At 43.1% G+C, this 19,502-nt stretch overlaps 1 protein-coding gene and 1 long non-coding RNA gene across 7 annotated transcripts in view; one reads left to right on the top strand and one right to left on the bottom strand.

Annotated features, from left to right (window-relative positions):
* The window catches only part of ST18 (ST18 C2H2C-type zinc finger transcription factor), a 208,365-nt gene that overhangs the window by 13,104 nt on the left and 175,759 nt on the right, over nt 1-19,502 (bottom strand). For all 6 annotated transcript variants that reach the window (XM_048840644.2, XM_048840646.2, XM_048840645.2 and 3 more), the window contains 4 exons: nt 9,841-9,956; nt 5,169-5,231; nt 4,324-4,392; nt 85-147 (listed from right to left, as the gene is read on the bottom strand). In XM_048840644.2, coding sequence (XP_048696601.1) covers nt 85-147; nt 4,324-4,392; nt 5,169-5,231; nt 9,841-9,956 — 311 coding nt within the window. The remainder of the gene's footprint in view (nt 1-84; nt 148-4,323; nt 4,393-5,168; nt 5,232-9,840; nt 9,957-19,502) is intronic.
* On the top strand, nt 13,134-14,370 carry LOC142071030 (uncharacterized). The gene is made up of 2 exons (XR_012666982.1): nt 13,134-13,424; nt 13,812-14,370. It is a non-coding gene; the product is annotated as an uncharacterized LOC142071030 (long non-coding RNA).

The following is a 19,502-nucleotide window of genomic DNA, read 5'->3' as shown; positions in this document are numbered from 1 at the left end:
ACACAAGAGAAAAACAATTTTGTTCTGCTGACGCTTTACATAATTTCCCACGGCTTCACTCCCAAACAACGGAATGATTCTTACCTTCTGTGTGAAGCATAATTTCCAGTCACATGACCAGAGCCATCACAACCAGGTGTAGGACACCTAATAGAATGTACAGAGCAAAAGAGATGACTTTAAAAAGGAACAGACAAATTTGTCTTCAGCGGAAGAAACAGCAGTTGAGCTTTTGCTGAACAAACACAACTAGCTCTTGCTGATATTTTTTTCTAGTAGGCAAACAGCTTTCATGTTTCCATCTATATATTTTTTTAATAGGAAACTTGAAATATATTGTACACCGTAGCACTGCAGATTTGCAAGGTAGAAGCTAATGTTTTCATAGCAAAGTATTTATTTTCTTAGGAAGGAGCAACTGCGGAAAAACAAACATGTAGCCTTTTATTTGTTGACTTCTCTGTGAAATAACTGTTATGTAGTTATTTGATGTCAGCCTTACAATAACCAGCACATTTTCAATATAATCTCCATTTTATAGAAGGGGAAATTTGAGGCTGAGAAGTTATGTCACTAAAGGTCACAGAGAAAATCAACATCATAGCCAGGAGAAGAACTCAGGAGTTTCTGTTTTTTAGCTCTGTACAAAGAAAGGAGACCACATCTATTTTACATAGGATATGACTGGGTATTTTATTTGGCAAGTGGGTCTTGATTCCATTTTAGAGTTCACGGGCTTTTTTGTGTGCAGCAAACAGAAGCCTTCAAATTTGAAAGTTTAATAACAAAATATTTCAGCATCCTAATGGAAAGAGATAAACCTGTGTCTTACTGTTATGACCAAACTTTCTCACTGGTGCTCAGATTGAAAAACATGTTGGCTGTGCCAATGCATGTGGGTCTGATCTAAAGTCTACTGAAGTCAATAAGAGCCTTTTCATTGACTACAATGGGCTTTGGATCAGGCACTTACTGGTTGAGTGACAGATATTATGGTTCAAAATTAATCTTGTACATATTTGAAGGGATTTTCTCTTTTGCCGTAAGTATTCCTTTTAAAAATTCAAAAAGAAGAAACACACCTAGGCGTACAAAGTAGTACTAACAGCAAAAGGAAAACATTTACCTTCAGTCGCTGTGCCAGGTATTTGTGCATTTTTGTACATTTTTGAGTACTAAAGCTAAGCTTTCCCAAGGGCCTTTGAACACTATGTTTTTTTCCAGAGTATCAGAATTACAGAAATTCTGTGCCAAGTAACCTTGTACTGATCCACTATGGAAATTCACATTGTTCAATAACCCTGTACACATCTCAACGTCTTACCTGTGGTGGAAGCATTGTGGTTGGGTGATCTAAGTACAGGCATACTGCGCTACTGTATTAAACACCTAAATATACAGTTGTAAATTCTCTTTTAAAGATACAGTTGCACCTTTTAGAAGTGTATTATTCTATTTTTTTACTGCATCAATATTTAAACCACAATAGTTGGGGGATCAAGTGGGTTTAAAAAATGATAAAGAACTAACTTATATTGACAGGTTTCAGAGTAGCAGCCGTGTTAGTCTGTATCCGCAAAAAGAAAAGAAGTACTTGTGGCACCTTAGAGACTAACCAATTTATTCGAGCATAAGCTTTCATGAGCTACAGCTCACTTCATGTAGCTCACAAAAGCTTATGCTCAAATAAATTTGTTAGTCTGTAAGGTGCCACAAGTCCTCCTTTTTAACTTATATTGGTAATTAACCACAGGAACAACTGACCGAGGGACGTAGTGGATTTTCCAGCGCTTGAACTTTATAAAATAAGACTGCCAGTTTTTCTAAAAGGTATGCTACAGCTCAAACAGAAATTATAGGCTTGATGCAGAAATTACTCAGTGAAAGTCTGTGGCTGTGTTATGTGGGAAGTCAAGCTACATGATCATAATGGTTCCTTCCGGCCTTAAAATTTGTGAACCTTTATCATCTCAGGCACCAGGTAAGGTATTCTGTACTAGTCCTTTTCTGCAGTACTCTATGTATCAATAAGCCTCTAATTTTAAATGTCTTCAATCTGACTAAAGTGACCACTTTTAAAATCTGTCCTTCATCGCAAACTGTAGATTTGCTGAAAATCAGAAAAGATATCTTGCTGGCTTAGTGAGTCAAATAGAAGGCAAAAGTTTAACTTGATTCTTGTGAATTAAATGTGAACATTATTGTTAAAATATATGCATCTGTTCCTTTTGATATATCTGTATAACTTTGTGAAATAAAACTAGGAGGATGGTCACTGGGGGCTTGATTCTATAAATACTTGTTCATCTAAGGATCTATCTACATTGCAATCAGCATTTGCAATGTAGACACACCATGAGGTTTTTTACTCATGTAGTCCCTGTGAACTAAAAGGAAATACTGATGTGAGTATAGCTACACAGTTGCGGAAGTGTTTTCAGGATCTGCATTTAGGGTTTATTTTCTCCTTCCTTCTTCCTGTTTTTTTTTTCTAGACAACCCTGTAGAAAAATAGACCTTTTTTAAAATGGAGTTTTATTTAAAATTGGATAGAGCCACATTAGTTTTTGGTCAAACCTGAAGTTGGATGATCTATGTGTAGCAAATAATTTTACTGGACCCTGTTTCTCTTTTCAAATGGTCTGGGAACAAATTTTGAGTTTTACTATTTTGCTGGTTATTTGAAATTCGATGCTGAACACTTCATGCAACCTATTTCTGCTTCTGGGCTGTTCATGAATTTTGACTGTATCTTCCATGACTCACACGTTATTCACAGTATGTGGCTGGTAACTCAGGTCACATGTTGTTGCTTCTCTTTCCTTATTATGCAACTGAAACTTTATAAGCTTTAGTTAAACAGTATCTATGTGTGTATACAAATATCACTGTTCACATGTGGCTATGTGGGTTTGCATGCAGAACAGCCATTTTATTTCGTTTGTGTGAACTCAGGTCTGAGTTCGTGGAAAGCAAGTAAAAGCGCTGAATCAGTGACTGGTTTAGAAATTGGCACCATTTTCACAAATCTTTGTTCTGTCACTCTTTCCACAGCTTTGTACAAACCAAACTAAAACCAAATGTTGTGGAGGTGAGTTCAGCAGACCCCAAAGCTGAAATGTCAGCACCTCAGTAATGTCTATGCTCTGAGAACAGCTTTCACCTCTTGCCCACATAGCTGGCCTTTCCCTGCAGCCTTTACTCTGTCCCTAGAGAGCAGGCTTTCCTTGGCTAGAGTCAAACAACATATTTTTTACAATGCAGGACAGCACCTGAATGTCATCACTGGAAGCGTCATTGTTTTATTTTGGGAAGCTGACAAACTTTGTAGCTAAATCCTCAACTAAAACCTGGATTTGGCCACCTGTACTTGAAATGCCAGTAAGGCAGTGTAAACGTACCATCATCAGAACTTACTTTCCTCTATTTGGACTGAGGACGACTCTAAATATTGGCAGGGTGTACAGGCCCACAAACCCCCCACTACGTTCTATGGCAGGACCCCATTTACTGATGCAAAGAGAAAAGAGGGCTGGCAAACCTGACAAGAGCTACATCTACACTACAAGCAGGGGAATCACACCCCTAGCTTGCAGTGTAGCTGTAGCTAAAAAGCACCAACCATCCTTTTACTTCACTCCCATCTGCTGACAAAAGCGTCCATTAACTAGGTGATTGGCTGTCAATCCCTTTTCTGACTCCCATGGCCAGCTGTGCAGATTACTGAGGTCTGCTTAAGGCCCTGTACATCTGCCTATCTACGGGGGCCTGCAAAACCCTTTTTTTGTCATTTCATGGTGAGAAATATGCAACACTGATTCATATGATTTGACGGCTGCCTCAGTGTCATTAAGCTGAGCGTATCTATCTAGTGCTGGAGGATGAAGACAGAAGATTTGCAGGCTTGGCTTGTTTTGGTTTTCAAATGTCTGAATACTTATCTTAACCTCTTTGATCTAGAAATCAGACTGGGTATTTTGTGAGATCAGATTCTTTGTAAGATTTTGGTTCTTCCTGGCTCCAGCTGGTTCAGAAATACCGTCAGAACAGCCTCTCTTTCAACGTTTGGAGTATCTGCTCTAGGTTCGGGCTAGCGTATGGATATGAAGAGGTGCAAAAACACGCAAACCAAAGAAATGAGAGTCCAACTTTTCGTAAAGGCTTTGGTTTCAATTTGTTTTCACGTTTGGGACAAGGGGTTGAACTGGCCTTTATTTTACAAAGATCAATTCTCTCCTCTATTCAATAGCTGCGTTTGTTTGGGAAACATGCCAATATGAGATGAACAGCAACCACTTTTTCCCCCCTGTTGTCATTACTTACTTAAGCTCCTGAGAGTTGGCAGCCATAAGGGATTTTAATGTCTTGTCGGCTAATGGGCACCCGGAAACACTAAGGAAAAGAGATGTGAAACATGTTTTCTTCCATACGCTAAAACAGAACTGATTTTTCTAGAAAAGCATTAATTATTATTAAGGAATAGAAACAGTCCCTCTCCCCCTCCCCCCAACACTTGCTTTTGGCAAACGAGAGCTAGACAATGCAGGGTAGTCAATCTTTAGATAGGAGCAGGTTACTTGCTCAGCTCTAGGTTCTGTCTCATCCCAAAGCAGATATGCCTGGGGCTGCTTAGAGTACAAAGAGCTTTCTCACTTTTTTGTGTTGCCAGCATAAAGAGCCGTAGTCCATATTGTTGGGGAAAGGCAAGGACTGCTTCCTCTCCACACGCAAAGGGAACAGCAGGACATGGGACCATTGTCCCAACCCAGAGAGGAAACAGGGGATACCCCACAAAAAGCATTTGCAAATTTGAGAACTTCAAAGCCACATGTACTAAAGTTTGTGAAAACCTACTTTTACATCTGTATTCATGCCAGTAGTGTTTGCACACTCATCCACTTAAAGACGCACAAACAGTACCACACGACTTATCTAACCAATCTCAGCTAAACCATACAGCTTGCATAACAAATGATCACAGTGAACTGTTTGGAATCAGCTAAAAAAATCTTGCGAGATATACCACAAGAAAAAACAAAGGCTGAGTTTGCTGGGTACATTAATTTGCTGAAAATTATTTGCCCAATAGTGTTGCATATAAAAATATTAGAAGCTGACTGTACATAAAGCAGCTCTACTTCCTGTTATGAGTTTCTGTCATTTCTCACCTGCGGTGTGATGCATAGTTTCCTGTTACATGACCACTGCCATCACATCCTGGAGTTGGGCAGCTGTGTATAGAAAGTGCAGTTAGAATTAAAAGTGTTTCCAAATTATGTAAATACAGATCACCCTTCACTGCTAAACAACCTACCACATACCAGCTTCACACCAACTACATTTGACATTATCTAAAATCATTGTTATCATCATGACAGTACCACTCTCGATTGAGGCATGTGAATTAGAACACAGTACAGTTGTGTAAAGTTTCATAACCCATGTGAATCAAAACAATGTTATGTATCTCTGGGCTGAAACCACCATATGTTTTCCATAGATTTTGCAGTTACCACAGATCATGGTGCAGTCTGGCTAGTTTCATTACTGCCAGCTATTTTTTATGACAATTCATAGAATTTAAGGTCAGAAAGTACCATTATGAACATCTAAGTCTGACTTCCTGCATAACAATAGGCCACAGAACCTTTGTCAGCAATGCCTGCATCATGCCCATAACTTCTGGCTGAGCTAGAACATATCTTTTAGAAAGGCATTTGATCTTGATATAAAGACTTCTAGTAACATAATTAGGTGCCATTGTGACTTCCAGGACAGACATAACAGACCATTCATCCAATTACAGCCTGGAGTGAACAGGCTCAATTCCCTAGGATGCTTCTGGGCTAAATTCAGCAATAACAAAAAATGATGGTGTGTATGTAGTACACTGGCAAAATTGTGCCACGTCTCCACTAACATCCCATGGGCTTCTACCAGCTAGCTGACTTATTTCCTTAGCTCAAATTGTATAGGTTTGTGCTGCAATGTCACATCTTGAGTTCAATCCTTACTGTTGGCCCTAGTAAGGGGATAGTAAATTACAAGATTAGTGTAAAGCGACTGTAAGTGGCAAAGCACTAAAAAATTGCTCCACAGGAGTAAAATAAGTCTGACTTAGGCCATGTCTACGCTACAAAATGATGTCAACCTCACTTACATTGGCATACAGCCATCTTCTTTATTAAATTGCTTGTGTCAGCAGTGCACATCCTCACCACGAATGCTTGTATCTATTGCATTGTCTGTGTGGGGCATTATGGGATGGCTCCTGGAGGCCAGTAACAGTCAACGTAAGCAACACAGTGTCTACACTGACACTGCATCAACCTAATTACATCGACCGTGACTCTATGCAGCTTGGGGAGATGGTGTTACTACATCAGCATAGAGAGACACCTATGTCAGCAGGAGCCAAATTTATGTGAAGACACTTCCACAGTGCAGTTGACGCAAGGTAGCTTACGTTGACCTAACTGTGTGGTGTAGACCAGGCGTTACTCATTGCGGCCTGATTCTCATTCACACTTAAGTCCCTGTATACTGCTCTCACAGTGTAAAGCAGAATGGACAGGAGCAGGGATGAATTATGTGTACATATGTTTTAAGGCTCTTTATGGTGTTGGAGTGGTCCTTTATATACCTGAAAATCAGGCTTTGAGGGGCTTATTCATTGTTGCTCTCTGAAACCTTTATATTGATTCAATCAGGGTCTCAAACGAGCCAGATGTGCTCCGTCAGAGCTCTTCAGTGTAGAGGAGTCTCCAAAAGGCACAATCAGTGTAGCTGGCTATATATCACCTCTTGCAGGATGGGTATGGCCAGGGTGTTTCTATGACCTGGCTATTCCCAGTTGCTGGAATGGCCCATTGGGGCTATTGGAAATCATCCTCTGTGTATAGATATAATTTTTTTTAAGGGCCTATGTCATTATAACAACTTCTGCATGATGGAGCCACTTGTACTGACTTGCTCAGTATGTTCTGGTCTCAGTGGGCAAACAGTAAATACTGTCTGCCTGCAATATTGCCTATGGATTCTTCATCCAATGTATTAAAAATGTTTCTTGTTTAATTGTCTGGACAGGCGCATTTTAGCTATGTGTGCAATGTGTGCACTGCATATGTTTTAAAATTGGGTGCAATTCTTGTAAGTAATCTTACAATATGGTTAAGAAAGGACACCCAGTTATTACAAAAAGAAGGAAAATGTTTTTATCAACATCTGGAAATCAGCCCAAATCAGAAAGTAACAAACATCACAAAAGAAAATATATTAATGTTTTTAATAAATTCACAACCGTTTTTGTTGTTGTTTTAAAAGAGGCAGAATAAACTCAAGCCTGAGGCCATTTAGGTCATGAACTGCAATTGCAGATACAATATGGTGAGCAGCCAATATGCAGATTGCACTACCAGAGGTGAAAGATTCACTCTACAGAGTTTTCCCCTAGGAAACGTAATTTCCAGAGACAGAGATTGAGTCTCACTGACTCAGTGCCACTGAGTCTGCAAAGCAAATAGCAGGACAAGGGTTGATGTCATGGAGTTCAGCTGTGAATGAGTCTGCAGTGATGTGCTATGGACTATCATCAGTACGTGGTGCAGACTGCTTTTGTCTTGAGGCGCCTACCAGGGTTGGGAGGCAGAGGGGAAAACAGAAATGAAATATGTATACTGAATCCCAGGTGAATATTAAATTAGAGACAGAGCAGTCTATGGATGTCAAAAAATGTTTTAGATGTTGACAATGTTTTGATGTGAATCCAAAGATTTTTCAAGGAGCCTGGCCAGGATTTTAAGACATGATTAGTGGTCTTGGATGTCCAACAAGAGACAGTTGAAAAGGGCCTAATTTTCAGAAAGTGGGTAATCAGTTTTTTCTGGAAACAAGGCCCCTCTAGGGATTTTCAAGCTGGGCACCCAAAATCACTAGTCATTTCTGAAAATCTTGGCCTGTGCATGCAAACTGGCTACGGGCATTACATATGTAAACAGACTGGTGAATAACATGACCTCCATTCAATCGTTTTAAATAATCTGCCTGTTTGGAAGTTCTCAGATCTAATTCTTCTCAAACTGAGTTATTAAATAACTTTCTTAATCAGCACATACGCTGCTTTGTTCCCTGCCACTTGAGGCAAATCTGTATAAGCCACAGTTGGTTTTGGTTTTTATTCTTTTAAAAAGGTAGGTGCCAAGTGACTCTGCTGTGTTATTCTGTATTTTTCCACAACTGTGTTGCTTTATCAGATAACAAAATGGCCTAGTCTCTGTTAATGCTCAAAAGCTGCTTCATTCTCCTACTTTAAATCTATGTTTTTTAAAAGGAAATGAGACATATTATAGTTCAGATTGTGCAAGTAAGGGAACAGTCTCTTTACACTGTAAACACCTTGAACAAGGACTGTTTCTTCATCTATGTTCAGTACAGTGCAGAGCCTGCTGTTACTGCATAGCAAATACTGACAACAAGGACATGCAGAAAGGAAATGACTCTGAGACAGACCCCCACATTCATTTGTGGGTCCAGCTCTAGGACACAGGCCATTTTGCAAAAAAATGAAGGAGACCGTGGGCCTGATTCTCCACTCACACAAGTTTTACACTGGTGTAACTTCACGGCCTTCATTGGAGCTTCTACTGAGTTACACCAGTGTAAACGAGAAGAGAATCACGCTCTGCATATTGGGGATCTGAGTAAAGAAGACAGTTAATTATTATGTAATGTACAAGGCAGAGACTAGTTTTTTCTATTTTGAGCAATGGCCTTAAAACACTTTGTTCATTCATCAAGCACATTATGTTGTTCATCATCTGGAATACATGGAATGTACCTGGGGACAATGCTGCTCAACGGATTTTTTTTACAGTCAGTGCTACTTGTCTTACATTCAGCACCAGCATTTAACAAGTCTGAACTCCTGTTGTGTATTGTAAAGGAACAGCTGAGGTTTCTTTTAAGAATGATCCTTTAATCTACAGCATCTTGAATTTATCCTCAGTCTGTATTATTCTCATACAAAGGAATTTCAGACTCTTGATTTAGTCCTTGAACTAAACTCATCTGAAGCTGTTTACCTTCCTACCTTCCTGCTTGAGAACTCTGGGATCATCTGGTAATATGCACACATAATGTAACATATGGATATGGATGCTGATTTTCCATTATCGTATAGAGGGGCAGCATGCATCTTAGAACTACACTCATGGTGACATCTACCTGCCATTCTGACATCGACATCATTGTGCAGTATGTGTGGTAACCTCTGTCTTTAGCTATTAATCTTCTCTGAGTTTGCACATGATTCTCTGCAGATAGGCAGGACTAAGTCCTTAGTGAGTTGTTTGTCTTTATGGTCCGTATTTTTTATTGGCTCTGCTTCTTTTAAATCCTAGAGCTATGCCCTGGATTCCTACACAAAATCACTGCAGGGGATCTCCATGGAGGATGGATGGGGATAAAATCTATTTTCCAGAACAGTAAGAGGAGTCTCAAAACAGCCACTCTGCAACCATTACCTCAATTCACATGTGTAGTAGTGGCTGCTGCCATTTTATTACCTCTGTGCACGAGAGGTGGGGTTAGACAGTAAATCTGTATAGTCATGAATCCTCCATCCAGACTGACAGTCCTCTCCTGACTTGCATTAACTATAAACCTCACTGCTGCCCAGCCCAAGAGAGCCACAATGGAACACTCTTGTGTAGGAAGCAGTGGGTGCAGAATTCCCCTGTACTGTTCCTCCAAAGCAGCTGACTCACAGACGTTCTGCTGTGCTTAGTGTCTGTAGTCTCCACAGAGGAGGAGAAAGGAAAACATGACATTTTTGTGACTCACGTGATGAGTTCCTTCTTGAGATCTCTTGGATGGAGCTTGGGTTTTGGACTCGGTATGGAGACATCTCCTGGATACTTTTTTTCCTCCGGGTTTTCTGGGGAGCTCAATGGATCTTTCTGAAATATCAGATAAGAATGTCACAAAGGGTTTTCTCTCTTCCCTGTCTTTCTTATATTCATCCAATCTTTTGTTTGTGTGTGTGTGGGGAGGGTGGGGGGGACGACACCTCTTGAAGAACATACAGGCAAAATTATCTAAGCTTTCAGCAGTGATGGAGATGTGGTAAAAGATTAATGCACCATATTTTGAGACATTGAGGGATAGATGTTTTACCATCTGCAATGATTTATTTGTAAAATAATTCGTAGAGGTCTGGAAGCCACACAGGTCTTGAAGCTGTATCCTAGGTAAACAGGGTTTATATTTGGAAAATGATAATGCTAATGAAATAAAAATCCATAGAGAAAAGAAGGGGGAAAATACAGCCCTTGGCCAGAAAGTTATTGAATATTTTTAGTTACAGAACCTATAGTTTTGCAAGGGGGGATTACTCTGGTTTTCTTCTGCAAGTAAGTCACTGTGCTACTATATGCTGTACAAATAAATATGATTTGTACCATAAACAAATAAATCATTAAGCTGCAGTCTAGGAGATGTAAATTCAAACTCCCTAAGAGTTTGAATTTACATGAGGTGATTTTTTAATCTTATCCAAATACTAGATTTTATGAAAAAAATCACAAACTCTCTTTGCAATTTTCTTGCAGAACCATAGGAATGGGTCTTCAATTCTAACCCGGCCTGTTCATTTGTAGATAAAAATTTAAATGTTACCATCTGTTGTTTTGCTGTTTAATAGATATTATGGAGACATAGTAGTCACTCCATTGAAAAGACATTTTGGAAACCTGAAATACTGAATATTACAGTTTCACTTTTTGAAGACTTCTCCTTTTAGAATGTCATTGCTTCAAAATGGCTTGGTCTAGAAAGTTCAAGATTGTTTTGTCCTCACTGAGGACTAGTGGCTTTGAATTTTTTTGGAAGGTTAAGTAGTTCATTTTGGAAAGATTCATTATGAATATGTGAACCTTGAGAAGTCTCCAGAGTCCCTGGCAGAACTATAATGTCTGTAGGATTCCCTGCTGGGATTCATGACAGTTTATAAACTCCACTGGAGCAAGGAGACCCAGATAAGTAGGCTTTGCAGAAAAGGCTTAATAGGACCAGAGATTGCTGCCTATGGTTGGGACAAGAAACACTTTGGTCCTGCAAAGCTCCCAGACCTAGTACTGTAGGTGCTTCTGGCCTGTACAGTTCAGAAGCTCTCCAGGACCAGGGCTGGGGAACTGTGGCGCTCAGAGGATCTCTAGGACTGGAGAGAACCACAGGGATAGGGACTTCTGTTGAGCTGATAAGCACAGAGTGAAGAGAACAGCAGAAACTGAATGTGAATGTGGACTGCAAATGGAGCTTCTGCAGGGGTGCTGGAACAATTTGTATAATGGGGGTGCTGAGAGCCATTGAACCAAACTGTAAACCCTGTAATTAATGGAAACCACTTCAAACCAGGTGGTGCGGTTGCACCTCAGCACCTCTATTCCAGCACCTATGAGCTTCTGCCTAGTGGGGGTTTTGCTTCTGATAAAGCTACCATATGCTCGCCAGTTCTGGCAGCTCACCTATGCCAGTCTGTAGCTGGTTCCTGTACATCACTTCCTTCTGCTTTCAGGTGTTGGCTATCTATTGCCTACTATAACACATATAATCCTTGTCATATTGTTGATACATCAATTACTGCTAATTTTTGCAACTGCATTTGTGAGGTTAGATTGTTTGGGAATCATCTCATATGCTACTATAACTAACATAGACAGTACAAATATTTGCTTCATTTTTTTTCTACACATTTTTTTCATGGTAATTATTAATACTTTTAAATGCCCGAAATTCAACTTAAATTTTACGCTTTAGGGATTTTGTTTTTAAAGGAAAATTTCAGATAAAGACAACCTTAAATGATCCAAAAGGTATAATTATCTATTAATTCACTTTAATTTTAATTAACATAATATAAATATTTATTCATTTAAAACATTAAAAAGTAAATATAAAAACCTAAACCTGTGAAAGTAAGTACAATTTTGAGTTAATGTTAAAAAGCAGCATTTGAAAATCAGGAAATTTAAAAAATGTTGTTCAAAAGCCTAAATATCAGAGTTTTGCCATCGATTTCAAAGGGGTCAGAATTTCTCTCATCAACTTGATCTCTGCCCTTTACTCTGACCACCCTTCCGTATGTACTTTTCAAGTGCTAACTGTTGAGCCCTATTATCAGAGAGGAACCTCGGCACTATAACTGCCTATGAAGAGCAAATCCATCATTAATCAGAAACTAGAGACTGGTACCTCCCTGCACCCTGCAGCATGGGCCAGAGACCACAAAAAACCTCACAAGCAGGCTTAATGTCCCCATTTACCTACTCCAGATTCTTTTGATATCCTCTATGTGAGTCAGCCACTAGAGGGCTGCCTTTTATGTGTGTTTTATGTTGCCCTCTAGTGACTGACTCACATAGAGGATAAGGGACCTGTTAATGCTTCCATCAAAGGGATTTGTTTGTGTGTGTGTATGTGAGAGAGATTGGGCCCTGGTCTACACTAGGACTTTAGGTCGAATTTAGCAGCGTTAAATCGATTTAAACCTGCACCCGTCCACACAATGAAGCCCTTTATTTCGACTTAAAGGGCTCTTAAAATCGATTTCCTTACTCCACCCCTGACAAGTGGATTAGCGCTTAAATCGACGTTGCCGGCTCGAATTTGGGGTACTGTGGACACAATTCGATGGTATTGGCCTCCGGGAGCTATCCCAGAGTGCTCCATTCTGACCGCTCTGGACAGCGCTCTCAACTCAGATGCACTGGCCAGGTAGACAGGAAAAGAACCGCGAACTTTTGAATCTCATTTCCTGTTTGCCCAGCGTGGCAAGCTGCAGGTGACCATGCAGAGCTCATCAGCACAGGTGACCATGATGGAGTCCCAGAATCGCAAAAGAGCTCCAGCATGGACTGAACGGGAGGTACGGGATCTGATCGCTGTTTGGGGAGAGGAATCCGTGCTATCAGAACTCCGTTCCAGTTTTCGAAATGCCAAAACCTTTCTGAAAATCTCCCAGGGCATGAAGGACAGAGGCCATAACAGGGACCCGAAGCAGTGCCGCGTGAAACTGAAGGAGCTGAGGCAAGCCTACCAGAAAACCAGAGAGGCGAACAGCCGCTCCGGGTCAGAGCCCCAAACATGCCGCTTCTATGATGAGCTGCATGCCATTTTAGGGGGTTCAGCCACCACTACCCCAGCCGTGTTGTTTGACTCCTTCAATGGAGATGGAGGCAATACAGAAGTAGGTTTTGGTGACGAAGAAGATGATGATGAGGAGGTTGTAGATAGCTCACAGCAAGCAGGCGGAGAAACCGGTTTTCCCGACAGCCAGGAACTGTTTCTCACCCTAGACCTGGAGCCAGTACCCCCCGAACCCACCCAAGGCTGCCTCCTGGACTCAGCAGGCGGAGAAGGGACCTCTGGTGAGTGTACCTTTTAAAATGCTATACATGGTTTAAAAGCAAGCATGTGAAAGGATTACTTTGCCCTGGCATTTGCGGTTCTGCCTTTGCAAAAGGTTTCTGGGGAGGGCAGCCTTATTTCGTCCTTCATGGTAGGACACTTTACCACTCCAGGCCAGCAACACGTACTGGGGAATCACTGTAGAACAAAGCATTGCAGTGTATGTTTGCTGGCATTCAACCAAAATCCGTTCACGCGGTGGGAGGAGGCAAAATGCGACCTTGTAATGAAAGCACATGTGCTATATATGTAATGTTAACAGCAAGGTTTACCCTGAAAGAGTGTAGCGACTGTTTTATAAAATGTGTCTTTTTAAATACCGCTGTCCCTTTTTTTTTCTCCACCAGCTGCATGTGTTTCAATGATCACAGGATCTTCTCCTTCCCAGAGGCTAGTGAAGCTTAGAAAGAAAAAAAAACGCACTCACGATGAAATGTTCTCCGAGCTCATGCTGTCCTCCCACACTGACAGAGCACAGACGAATGCGTGGAGGCAAATAATGTCAGAGTGCAGGAAAGCACAAAATGACCGGGAGGAGAGGTGGAGGGCTGAAGAGAGTAAGTGGCGGGCTGAAGAGAGTAAGTGGCGGGCTGAAGACAGGGCTGAAGCTCAAAGGTGGTGGCAGCGTGATGAGAGGAGGCAGGATTCAATGCTGAGGCTGCTGCAGGACCAAACCAGTATGCTCCAGTGTATGGTTGAGCTGCAGCAAAGGCAGCTGGAGCACAGACTGCCACTGCAGCCCCTCTGTAACCAACCGCCCTCCTCCCCAAGTTCCATAGCCTCCACACCCAGACGCCCAAGAACGCGGTGGGGGGGCCTCCGGCCAACCAGCCACTCCACCACAGAGGATTGCCCAAAAAAAAGAAGGCTGTCATTCAATAAATTTTAAAGTTGTAAACTTTTAAAGTGCTGTGCTTAAAGTGCTCTGTGGCATTTTCCTTCCCTCCTCCACCACCCCTCCTGGGATACCTTGGTAGTCATCCCCCTATTTGTGTGATGAATGAATAACGAATGCATGACTGTGAAGCAGCAATGACTTTATTGGCTCTGCAAGCAATGATTAAAGGGAGGAGGGGAGGGTGGTTAGCTTACAGGGAAGTAGAGTGAACCAAGGGGTGGGGGGGTTCATCAAGGAGAAACAAACAGAACTTTCACACCGTAGCCTGGCCAGTCATGAAACTGTTTTTCAAAGCTTCTCTGATGCGTACCGCGCCCTCCTGTGCTCTTCTAACCGCCCTGGTGTCTGGCTGCGTGTAACCAGCAGCCAGGCGATTTGCCTCAACCTCCCACCCCACCATAAACATCTCCCCCTTACTCTCACAGATATTGTGGAGCACACAGCAAGCAGTAATAACAGTGGGAATATTGGTTTCGCTGAGGTCTAACCGAGTCAGTAAACTGCGCCAGCGCGCCTTTAAACGTCCAAATGCACATTCTACCACCATTCTGCACTTGCTCAGCCTGTAGTTGAACAGCTCCTGACCACTGTCCAGGCTGCCTGTGTACGGCTTCATGAGCCATGGCATTAAGGGGTAGGCTGGGTCCCCAAGGATACATATAGGCATTTCAACATCCCCAACGGTTATTTTCTGGTCTGGGAAGAAAGTCCCTTCTTGCTGCTTTTGAAACAGACCAGAGTTCCTGAAGATGCGAGCATCATGCACCTTTCCCGGCCATCCCACGTTGATGTTGGTGAAACGTCCCTTGTGATCCACCAGAGCTTGCAGCACTATCGAAAAGTACCCCTTGCGGTTTATGTACTCGGCGGCTTGGTGCTCCGGTGCCAAGATAGGGATATGGGTTCCATCTATAGCCCCACCACAGTTAGGGAATCCCATTGCAGCAAAGCCATCCACTATGACCTGCACATTTCCCAGGGTCACTACCCTTGATATCAGCAGATCTTTGATTGCGTGGGCTACTTGCATCACAGCAGCCCCCACAGTAGATTTGCCCACTCCAAATTGATTCCCAACTGACCGGTAGCTGTCTGGCGTTGCAAGCTTCCACAGGGCTATCGCCACTCGCTTCTCAACTGTGAGGGCTGCTCTCATCTTGGTATTCATGCGCTTCAGGGCAGGGGAAAGCAAGTCACAAAGTTCCATGAAAGTGCCCTTACGCATGCGAAAGTTTCGTAGCCACTGGGAATCGTCCCAGACCTGCAACACTATGCGGTCCCACCAGTCTGTGCTTGTTTCCCGAGCCCAGAATCGGCGTTCCACAGCATGAACCTGCCCCATTAGCACCATGATGCATGCATTGGCAGGGCCCATGCTTTCAGAGAAATCTGTGTCCATGTCCTGATCACTCACGGGACCGCGCTGACGTCGGCTCCTCGCCCGGTATCGCGTTGCCATGTTCTGGTGCTGCATATACTGCTGAATAATGCGTGTGGTGGTTAATGTGCTCCTAATTGCCAAAGTGAGCTGAGCGGGCTCCATGCTTGCCTTGGTATGGCGTCCGCACAGAAAAAAGGCGCGGAACGATTGTCTGCCGTTGCTCTGACGGAGGGAGGGGCGACTGACGACACAGCTTACAGGGTTGGCTTCAGGGAGCTAAAATCAACAAAGGGGGTGCCTGTACATCAAGGAGTATTTCAGGCAGGACTGCACGGAGGGTTCCAATAAGAAATGGTGCACCTAAGTTATCGTTGTTATTGGAACAAGGAGGTTAGCCTGGCCTCTGATTGATACATGGCTAGATTTACCTCGCTGCACCTTCTCTGTGAGTGACTGCAGTGTGACCTAGAGGAATGAGTCCCCTAGACAGGGGAGGAGGCAAATGAGTACAAAACAAATCTGGTCTATTTCTTGTTTTGACCCACTCCATCTATCTTTTACATCTTTGGCTGGCAGCAGACGGTGCAGAAGGACTGCATGCCATCCACATCTCATGGCTGCTCGGCAGAAGATGGTACAGTACGACTGCTAGCCATCCCCATCTCTTGCCTGCCTGGCAGAAGATGGTGCAATACGACTGCTAGCAATCCTCATCTCTTGCCTGCCTGGCAGAAGATGGTACAGTACGACTGCTAGCAGTCCGTATCGCCTGCCCGCTCACCATAAGACGGTTCAATAGGACTGACTGCAGGACTAAAGAGAATGACCTGGTCAAGTCACTCCAAATTTAGTCCCTGCGCCCATGTCTGCCCAGGCGCTCCCAGCCGACGCGGCCAGGAGCACCTCGGACACGATGAGGACGACTACCAGTCGTATTGCACCGTCTGCTGCCAGAAGGCAAGGGGTTGCTGCTACTGTGCAGCAAAGCCGTACCGCGTCTGCCAGCACCCAGGAGACATAGGGTGACGGTTACCTGAGCGGGCTCCATGCTTGCTGTGGTATGGCGTCTGCACAGGTAACTCAGGAAAAAAGGCGTGAAATGATTGTCTGCCCTTGCTTTCACGGAGGGAGGGAGGGAACGGGGGCCTGACAACACGTACCCAGAACCACCCGCGACAATGTTTTAGCCCCGTCAGAGTGCTCCATTGTGACTGCTCTGGACAGCACTCTCAGATGCCCGATTGTTTGCCATTGCTCTGACGCTGGGAGGGGCGCTTACAGGGTTGGCTTCAGGGAGCTAAAATCAACAAAGGGGGTGGCTTTACATCAAGGAGTATTTCAGGCAGGACTTCACGGAGGGTTCCAATAAGAAATGGTGCACCTAAGTTATTGTCCTTATTGGAGCAAGAAGGTTAGCCTGGCCTCTGATTGATACATGGCTAGATTTACCTCGCTGCACCTTCTCTGTAAGTGACTGCAGTGTGATCTAGAAGAATGAGTCCCCTAGACAGGGGAGGGGGGGAAGCAAATGAGTACAAAACAAATCTGGTCTATTTCTTGTTTTGACCCACTCCATCTATCTTTTACATCTTTGGCTGGCAGCAGACGGTGCAGAAGGACTGCATGCCATCCACATCTCATGGCTGCTCGGCAGAAGATGGTACAGTACGACTGCTAGCAGTCCGTATCGCCTGCCCGCTCACCATAAGACGGTTCAATAGGACTGACTGCAGGACTAAAGAGAATGACCTGGTCAAGTCACTCCAAATTTAGTCCCTGTGCCCATGTCTGCCCAGGCGCTCCTGATCGACCTCACAGAGGCGACCAGGAGCACCTCAGACATGACGATGACGGCTACCAGTCGTACTGTACCGTCTGCTGCCACAAGGCAAGGGGTTGCTGCTACTGTGTAGCAATGCCGTACCGCGTCTGCCAGCACCCAGGAGACATAGGGTGACGGTTACCTGAGCGGGCTCCATGCTTGCCATGGTATGGCGTCTGCACAGGTAACTCAGGAAAAAAGGCGCGAAATGATTGTCTGCCCTTGCTTTCACGGGGGGAGGGAGGGAACAGGGGGCTGACGATATGTACCCAGAACCACCCGCGACAATGTTTTAGCCCCATCAGGCATTGGGATCTCAACCCAGAATTCCAATGGGCAGCGGAGACTGCGGGAACTGTGGGATAGCTACCCACAGTGCAACGCTCCGGAAGTCGACGCTTGCCTCGGTACTGTGGAAGCGCTCCGCCGAGTTAATGCACTTAATGCACTTAGAGCATTTTCTGTGGGGACACACACACTCGAATTTATAAAACCGATTTCTAAAAAACCGACTTCTATAAATTCGACCTTATTCCGTAGTGTAGACATACCCTGAGAGATCGAGAGATACACCCAGTAAGTGTCTCTTGTGTGCAGCACATACATTCATTAGATAGGGTTGCTTGCAAGTTACAGAGGGCCCCACTGAGCTGCTTGGGACCCTAAGCAATTGCTTAGTCCACTTATGCCTAGTGCTGGCTCTGGTTTGAATGTTTTGACTTTCATATATTTGGGTTTTTTAAATGTTAACTGTGAATTCCCTGCATTGCAATAATCTAATAATACTCTTTTATATTAGGAGGTACTTTCTTACAATTTTAATTCCACTGTAAATAAACTTTTTGTCTGAGATTCTTTGCAAAAGACAGACGTTTTAAAGGGAAGCACATAGCATGAAAAAGGTGCTAATTAAGATTAAGGGGATAATAAAGATTCTGTCTTTTTCCTGTTGGTATTCTCTAGTATATTTCTGAAGGACAGAGACAAACATTTAAACCAATAATTTCCCTAATAGTTTGGGGGATATTATTATTATTCAAGCAGCATGAAATCCTGGGGGCTGGGGAAGTTAAAAATCGCAGTAGTAACTAGAAGGGAGGCAAAGGAGCCATGCAGAAAGACACTGAAGTTCCTTGCATGCCAGGGGAGGCTGGAGGAGGCAAACTGGGCTATGTTCATGGCCAGCTGGTCCCTGACCATGCAGATCCACTAGCAATAAACACATGTATGAGCTGTCCATTGGCCCCTGAGTAGCTAGTCCTTCTCATGCCCTTCATTACCAGCTGCAAGCTACTACTGCAAGTTGAGGCAGAGAATTCTTTCCTTGGCTTCACAAACGTAGGGCTGAGCACGTAGACCAGGTACCTGGGCTGTGCATTCCTCTAGTAGATTTCATATTTACTGTGTGACATAAATGCTTTATAGAATGGGTCAAAGAAACTCCCCCCTCCCACATCTACTCTTTTTTTCACTTATGGTAAAAGAGAATGGGTGGATACTTATCTCAGCTAATTAAGCGCAAAGTACAATTTCCAGACAGCGGAGTTCGGATGAAATGTTAGAATTCTAAAGCATATTAGATTAAAAAAAATCAGAACCAGGGGTACATTTTCTACAAAGAGTGTGTGTGTGTGTATTCACGTGCGGGCACAAAAGAAAGCAAGCGAGCAATGAAATTCCATTAATGTGCAGATGGAAGTTTATATTGATTTCAGCAAAGACCAGAACATAATGGTAACATGAATAACAGATAATAGCATCTGGCACTTTTAAACATTTTTAAGCCCTGAAATCTTTGGAGAACTGACAGTTGAACTAAACTGACAGCTCTGGTTATTTCGCGGTGCTTTCCTTTTTAGAGAGATGTTGAGCTTTTTCCAAATTCAGAATTTTTTTTTTTTTTAGGGGGCATCTGGACAGGCTATTTCACTAAGTGA

Source organism: Caretta caretta, chromosome 2 (assembly GCF_965140235.1).
Source record: "Caretta caretta isolate rCarCar2 chromosome 2, rCarCar1.hap1, whole genome shotgun sequence".
Lineage (NCBI taxonomy): Eukaryota > Metazoa > Chordata > Testudines > Cheloniidae > Caretta > Caretta caretta.
Note: the sequence above shows the minus strand (reverse complement) of the source record. Positions and strands in the feature narration are given on the sequence as shown.